The sequence below is a fragment of the Accipiter gentilis genome, chromosome 29 (genome assembly GCF_929443795.1).
Source record: "Accipiter gentilis chromosome 29, bAccGen1.1, whole genome shotgun sequence".
Classification (NCBI taxonomy): domain Eukaryota; kingdom Metazoa; phylum Chordata; class Aves; order Accipitriformes; family Accipitridae; genus Astur; species Astur gentilis.
In genome coordinates, this window is record NC_064908.1 from 11,115,341 (window position 1) to 11,122,577 (window position 7,237).

The 7,237-nt window shown below is 46.5% G+C and overlaps 1 protein-coding gene across 5 annotated transcripts in view; it reads left to right on the forward strand.

Moving 5' to 3' along the window:
* CACNA1B (calcium voltage-gated channel subunit alpha1 B) overlaps positions 1–6,917 on the forward strand; it is a 308,635-nt gene extending 301,718 nt beyond the window's left edge. For 3 of the 5 annotated variants that reach the window (XM_049832551.1, XM_049832547.1, XM_049832548.1), the window contains one exon: positions 3,195–5,212. In XM_049832551.1, the coding sequence (XP_049688508.1) occupies positions 3,195–3,731 (537 nt within the window). In that variant the 3' untranslated portion in view covers positions 3,732–5,212. Of the gene's footprint in view, positions 1–3,194; positions 5,213–6,604 lie in introns of those variants that run through there. The other 2 variants (XM_049832549.1, XM_049832550.1) reach the window with 2 other exon arrangements.
* The last annotated feature ends 320 nt before the right edge of the window (positions 6,918–7,237 follow it).

The window sequence follows — 7,237 nt, forward strand, 5'->3', positions numbered from 1 at the left end:
GAGGCTCTGGCCACTCTCCAAAATCTCCCTAAATTTGCAGCCTGCTGGTGGTGTGTGACCGGCCGGGTGTCCCAGGAGGGGCTGAGCTGTGAGCCCCTGCAGCAACCTCAGCTCATGGGGAGCGGGAGGAAATCCTGTGTTCAGCATGAGTTAGAGCCGGGGGGAAGGATTTCAATGAAGAGGCTTCAAAGTGTCCCAGTAGCTGCAAAATGAAGGAGCTTTTTGTCTCCTTACTGTGTCCTGTGCCTTTCTCTCTCCCTGCATGGTCCTTAGCAGCGTCCAGGCTGCAGCATCAGAGGCTGTGTGCTGCAGTGAGTGCTCAGGGGCTGCTGCCCTGCAGCTCTGGAGACGGCCAGGGCATGGGACATGCTTTGCACAGTCATTCTCAGCTGGGAGGGGATGTGGCATCGGTGTAAGGTCTGATGCACCCAGGACTGTGTGTGGCCATAGCAAGAGGGAGCTGCAGCCTAACAGGTCTTTTCTGCTTCCAGTTGCTGCAGTCCCTGACTGGCATTCACCTGATTTTTCAGATGAGTTTTTCTTTCCACTTCTTAATTTCTCCCTCTGGTTTGAGAGGCAGGAAGATGGCACTGATTTTTAGCATGATGCCTCTCCTTTCTTGCAGGCTCAGTTTACCAGAACTTTAAATATCATATATGTTTTAATTAAAAACCTGAAACCTTCCCATAGTTCATAAACATTCAGCGTTAGAGCATCGTCTGCCTTTTATAAACCTGTTCCCCCAGTTCCGGTGAAGTCCGTATTGTCCACCATGTCCCATAGGGGTTTAGTAAGGCAGGGAGGAGAAAGCCTGTTGTTTTGGTGTCCATGTATTTTATCCACTCACATGTTACCTACTTTGAGTGGAGCTGCTAATACATCACCTGGTTGTTCTGGGGAAAAAAACCAGAAAAACAAAATAGCCAAGCTAGCATGACACTTCTGTCCCAATGAGCTGAAGACCCCTTGTCTCAATAAGGTGTCTGCAAGAAGCTCTGTCAGTCCATTTCCTGTGTTATTTTGGCTCGATAACAAGGTGCTTGTTAACTCTCAAGCATTTTCTTTGTCAGTCTGTCCCTATCCTTGGGAGCTATTCCCAGGAGCCCTGGCCCAGCATGTTTCACCAAGTCCCTGGAGGCCCCTGCATATACCAGAAAGAGAAGCTGGCTTAGGCTTCACTCTGCCGACAAGGTGGCTTCGTTCCAGCTAGAGCCAAGCCAAAAATCAGGACAGGTTTGGTTCAAAGAGAAGTTCTTTGGAGTTTTTCTTAATGCAAAAAAAGGAGACAAAAAAACCAAGCCACGAACATTTCATTTTGGGTCAACTCACAATGCTTTCTTTGACTCACACAGAAATGCTACACATTGTCTGTGAATTATTTCACTGTTTCCTTTTCAATGCAGGTGAATTGTTAAGTATAAATCCCATTTCATGATGAATCTGGGAAAACCATTTTTTTTAAATGAGAGGAAACTGCTTGGAATTTCGAAATGTTTCAGCAGGAAGGAGCTGCTTGGACATTTTGGAAAAAAGACCTCACCATTTTTTTACAATCAAGCTCATTTCCCAAATTGGTCCTGCATAAAAGCAGTTTGAAAATCTCACCAAAACCCCCCATTTTTAGACAGCTCAATACTTACCAAAACAATTAAGTTCTGCTTTCTTAAGTATTGTAATTTTGAGGTGCTCAGCCTCAGGCCCTTGGAAAAAGCTGAGCATCTTTCCCTGGATGTTGGAATGTTGTAGGTGACTGGGTGGTGGTCACCATCTCCCCCGTCACCACGGGGAGGCACCTCAGCCAGCGGGCCAGGTACCTGGGATGGAAATATGTGTCTGTAGCAGAGCGTAAGGCTGAAATGTGGGGAAGCCACAGAAGAGAGAGGGTGAAAATGAAAGAAGAGAAAGGCAAAGACTCTGTTTCCAGGCTGTGAAAGGCGTGAGTCGTTGGCCCAGCAGCATGAGCAGCGAATGCCATATCAGTCCCCAATGCCTGTGGAGAGCAGGGCTGCAGTGAGTGGCACCCGCGCTGCTCCGCACCCCCAGATAACGCTGGTATTGCCTCTTCTTCTGATAGACGTGGCACGACTCATGCCAACAGCGGCTAAAATAGCCTCGACATCCAGCTGCGGGGCTGTTAGCCTCCAGCACTGATGGGCTTGCCCTGAAAACTGTGCTGGAAACCCAAGCAGAGCAGGACAAGCATTGACTGATAGCCCAACAAGAAATAACCTGATGTTTTTATAGGAAGGAAAAGCTGCTCTTTAAAAATTAAAGGTCTGGTCTCAAAATGTTAGAACATGAAAGGCCAAGGGATTTTTAAAATGTGCTCACAGGGCTATTCATGTACTGCCTTGGGAGAATGTAAACAGAAATACCAAAACAAGGGCCCGTTCCTCTCACTCATGGCATTTTTTTCCTAACTTACTGTAGCTTAGTTCACTCCCACATGTCACTATTAGTAACCCAGGAAGCTGCCAGACTCTTCTATCACTCAAAAATCAAACATGGAATATTAAAGAGGAGAAGGTGAACACATTTTTGTTTAAGGAACTTGTTAGTTAAAGCCTGTCCAAAAAGCTTTTTGTTGTTTTTTCAGAAAGTAGCTATTTAATCAAAATGCATTTCATTCCCAAAACTACAAAAAAATAGTCTCCCCCCAAATCCTCCCCCTACATAATCCAATTTTGACCACAGAAGTGATTCCCAACATCAGCATTCACAACCGTCAGGTGAAGTTCTGCAAAAATCTGCCTGAAAGCAGAGTGCTGTTTTGCACAATTTTATTTGCAAAAAACCCCAACCCGTAGGTTTTTAAGCAGCTCCCGCCTAGTTCAGGTAAGGCGCATGTCAAGCCTGTGTATGATGTGGATGCCTTCCCTCCGGACAGTGTCCCCTTCTGTTGGAGCCGTCTGCCAGTTTGCGTCCTACCGATGCTCTGATCGTTTCTGTTCTTATTTACCGCTCGCAGAACTTTAGTTCTCCAGCTCTTTACATCTCGTGTTGAATTATTTCTCGAGAACCTCCTCCCCCTAACTGTGCTTGTCTAAACTCTCTCTTTTTTGCTTTTCTTTCCTCTTGTGACTTGTCTCTCCCTTCTGTTGCTTCTCCTTCTGTTTTATACCTGCCTGCCTTTGTGTTTGTCTGGTGTTTCCCTTTTTTATTTTTTGATTTGCTTTGTTCCAATTTTTATGTAGGGTAGTGGTTCAGTTAATGGGAGCCCCTTGCTGTCGACATCTGGTGCTAGTACCCCATGCCGGGGTCGGAGGCAGCTCCCACAGACTCCACTGACCCCACGTCCCAGCATCACTTACAAGACCGCTAACTCCTCGCCCGTGCACTTCACCAGTTTCCAAACCGGACTGCCCACTTTCTCCCCGGGACGCCTGAGCCGCGGCTTGTCCGAGCACAACGCGCTGCTGCGCGGGGACCAGCAGCCGCCCCCCCCGGCGGTGGCCCGCATCGGCTCCGACCCCTACCTGGGCCACCGCGATGACGCCGACAGCCCCTACCGCGCGGTGCCAGAGGACACGCTCACCTTCGAGGAGGCGGTGGCCACCAACTCGGGACGGTCCTCAAGGACTTCTTACGTCTCCTCCTTGACCTCCCAGTCTCACCAAATCCGCAGGGTTCCCAACGGCTACCACTACACACTGGGTCTCAACACGGGCCCCGGGACTGGCACCAGAGGACGTAGTTACTACCACGAAGCCGATGAGGATGACTGGTGCTAGCGGCATGGCGAAACCCTTCAAGGTGTGCGTGTTTAAAATCGATGAGTTTTATCATCTGGAAGGCTGCGCGCTCCAATGCGCGCGGTGCCTGGGGCCAGAGGGGGCCCGCGGGGCAGCCTCCGCCGCGAGAACTGCTCTGCTCCCAGGTCCGGAGACGCTCCTGCAGCCTCTCTCCTCTCTTTTTCTTTATTTTTTTCTTTATTTTTTTTTTCACTAGACAAATCGAGGAAGAAGGCTCCCTCCTTAGGGGGAAGGCAGCGGGGGGAGCACATCTCTCTCTCCCCTCTCCCACCTCCCTACTGCCTTGTCTAGTTCAAAAACATGCTCCAGATGCCAAATCCGTGACACCCGCGAGAAGCCGAGAGAAGAGCGGTCCTCACCTTTGACGGTGGAAAAAGCGGACTGTCGATCCTTGTCAAGATTGGCGCAGTTTTTGTTGGGCTATTTCTTAATTTATTATTATATTTTTTTTTCCCTGGTCAGGGTGGGAGTCGGGAGCTGCAAACAGACACACATGAACAAAGATCTCATCCGTGTTTTATCTCATTCACCGCTAAGAAGGAAGAGATCTACCCAAGAAACTGGGAGTGGAGAAACACAGACCAGAACAAAGGACAGTCCATTGGGACTTGATGTTCAGCCACAGCAATCCTTTTCGGCGGAGCCAGTGACACCCCCCCCAAGCTGACTGAGCGCTCCGGCAGCCGGGACTCTGCTCTGACACCGCTGCCGTGTGGATCTCTTTTATTTTACTCACCACGTCGGGTCCTTCACACTGACACATGATAAAGCCACAAGAGAGCTACTTTGTAAGGACTGTTTCCTTGCTGCTGAGACTTTTCCTTCCGTCCCTCTCTCCTGTCGACCGCAACACGCCCTCACTGTTTTGTCTTGTTTACAATATAAGCTTGATTTAGCAAAAAACAACTAAAAAAAAAAAAAATCCAGAAAAAAAAAAAAAAGAGGAAAAAGCATAGGGGTGAGAAGAAGAAATGTTATTGGTTTTATATCAAGCTATTAGATAGAACTTTAACTTTTCATTGTGTGCATTTTTGTAAATTGTACAGTAAAAAAAAAAAAAGAAAAAAATACTCTTTATGTAGAGAATTAGTCCAATTGTCATTCCAGGTCCCACCGTTTCTACCGAATGCTCCAGTTGTTCACTACTAAGTGCCTAACCTTTGAAATCTTTCACAGCGACGATGCAACCTCTTGCTTCGATGCATCAGACCTTGGGCGAGCATGGGGGGGGGGCAGGAGGGGAGGGAGGGCAGAGCCGGGAGGAGCCGCTCGTCTCGAAGGTTCCGTGGTGCACCCAACGCCCCGCGTCGCATTACTGGACAGTGTATTCGAGTACCAGGTTGGAAGCTTACAGTGGGGAAGGCAGACATGCTTTGGGGTTGGTTTGGGGTTTTTTTGCCTTTTTTTTTTTCTTATTTTTTTTTTTTTTTTTTTTAATATATACTTTTAGTGTTGGGAGGGGAGTGATTGCAGCAAACAAAACTGGCCTTTTCTCTTTGACTAGTGTTTAGGTCCTGTGGGAGAGATGCAGGTGGAAAAGTACAGCATCTGCAGAGATGCTCTTGCAGGAGAAGCAGCGTCTTTCACACTGCATGTCAAGTCACAGTCGAGCTGCGAGAGCTCTGGCTATGTTCCACGGTGCATAATTTGTGTTGAGGGCAGTTGGAGAGAGTCTTGTTTTTATTGCCTGTTAAGAGAAGGTTAAAAAAAATAATAAGCAAAACCTCTAACTCTGATTCTCAGGGATGAGATTTCTGTGTTCTTGTAATGACTCTTGCATTGGACAATTTCTTTCTTTTGTGCATGTGTGGATTTCTGCACTTTGAGCCTGAGAAAGAGGCAACCACGATGTGCTGGTGGGGAGGGAGCACTGAAAGAAAAGCCTGGGCAGGACCTTGTGTCTGTGGTCTGACGAACCGTCGTACGGCTAATTTGGGGCACAGGGCGGCCAGAGGACACATAGTACATTGACAAAAGGTTAGAGGAGGAAGGGCGGGAGGTGCCAGATGAGCGCATCGCTAAAAATGCTGATAGGAAAGAACAGAGGGTTGGACAGATGAATTTTTTCAGAGGATCTACCAAGTCCCAGAACTGTGAAACTTCTCCAGGTCGCTTAGGACAGGTAGAGATCCTGCTGGACCCTGGTGATTCGTTTTGTCGCTGGGTTGGTTGGAGGGTATTGGATGCTGCCAAAACTCTCGGGAGGTCTCGTGTACTCTCAGCAAAAGTAATTCAGTCTCGGGCAGGGAGCAGTCTGCTGTAGGGTGGCTCTTCACATCTCCTGTAGCTCTTCTGTTGAGGAAATTCAACCTGGTTTTGTTTCCTTCTGTGTTTTTTTTTGTCCTGTTACTAAATAATAATCTTTGGCCTATCTCATCCCTGGATTCTGCTAAAGGATAACTCCTGTCTAGAACTCTGTCTCTACATTTATGTGCACTTTGAACAAAAGAAGTGCAGTAGCCGGAGGTCCGCCATGAGTTACAGCTGTAATTTGCAAACGGAGGGCTATGCAACAAGATGACACGTTCAGAAACACATCCAAACCACCAACAGTCAGAAAGACCTTCATCCGTTCTGTAGCTTTATCTGCTGGATTTTCCTGTTTCGGGCTTCAGCATGATTGTGACCAAATGTTTTATACATTTTCCTTATATAAAGGCACAAACACTTTATTTGAAATTTTAAAGAAAACGTTACTATTTTACTCCAGGAAGTAAAGGAGAGGGAAAATGCAATCTCTCTGACAGTGCATGCAAACATTGTACCCACACTGGAAAGCAAAAGAGATGTCTTTCTATACTGAATAATTTTGTCTTTTTCTCCACTCCGCCTTTCCCCTTCTACCATTTTAGATCCTCAAACCCACAGCCCCGCACTAACACACCATCTGGAAGCGCACAGCCAAACTATGGCCTTGGGTCACTCCAATTCCTAGGCAGAACACGAAGAAGAATCTCAAGTTGTCTAATCCTCCACCCGCCTCGTAGGGGTCGATGCCAGTGACAGACAAGCCTGACCACAATTGTTCATAACCCTTTTCCTACCTTTTTTTACAGCCTCTCTGCTGTCTCTTCAATGCATACATGATATTTCCAAGAATCCTCATAGTGAGTTGCCAAACTTGAATTGCACCGATCAGTTTTCTGCATCCAGAACCAGTCTCGTAGTGGCTGTACTTTGAATAAGTAATGTTTGCATGTAAAATATATACATATATACATATATATAAAAAGTATGTGCATGGAAAATGTTTATCTTCGTACTTTTTTGATACAATGTATTCATCAGTTGTTAATTTTTAATTATATTTGATATAAATTGGGGGTTTGTTGCAAAACTTTATATTTAAAAAAACAGTGTTAAAAATTATAAAAGTTCCAACCATGCAACACAAGTGGAACTTTACCCAAAAAAAAGGGGGAAAAAAAGAAAAAAAAAGGTTCTGTGATTGCCTAGTTTGCTGCCTGAGTAATATTTATCAGCCA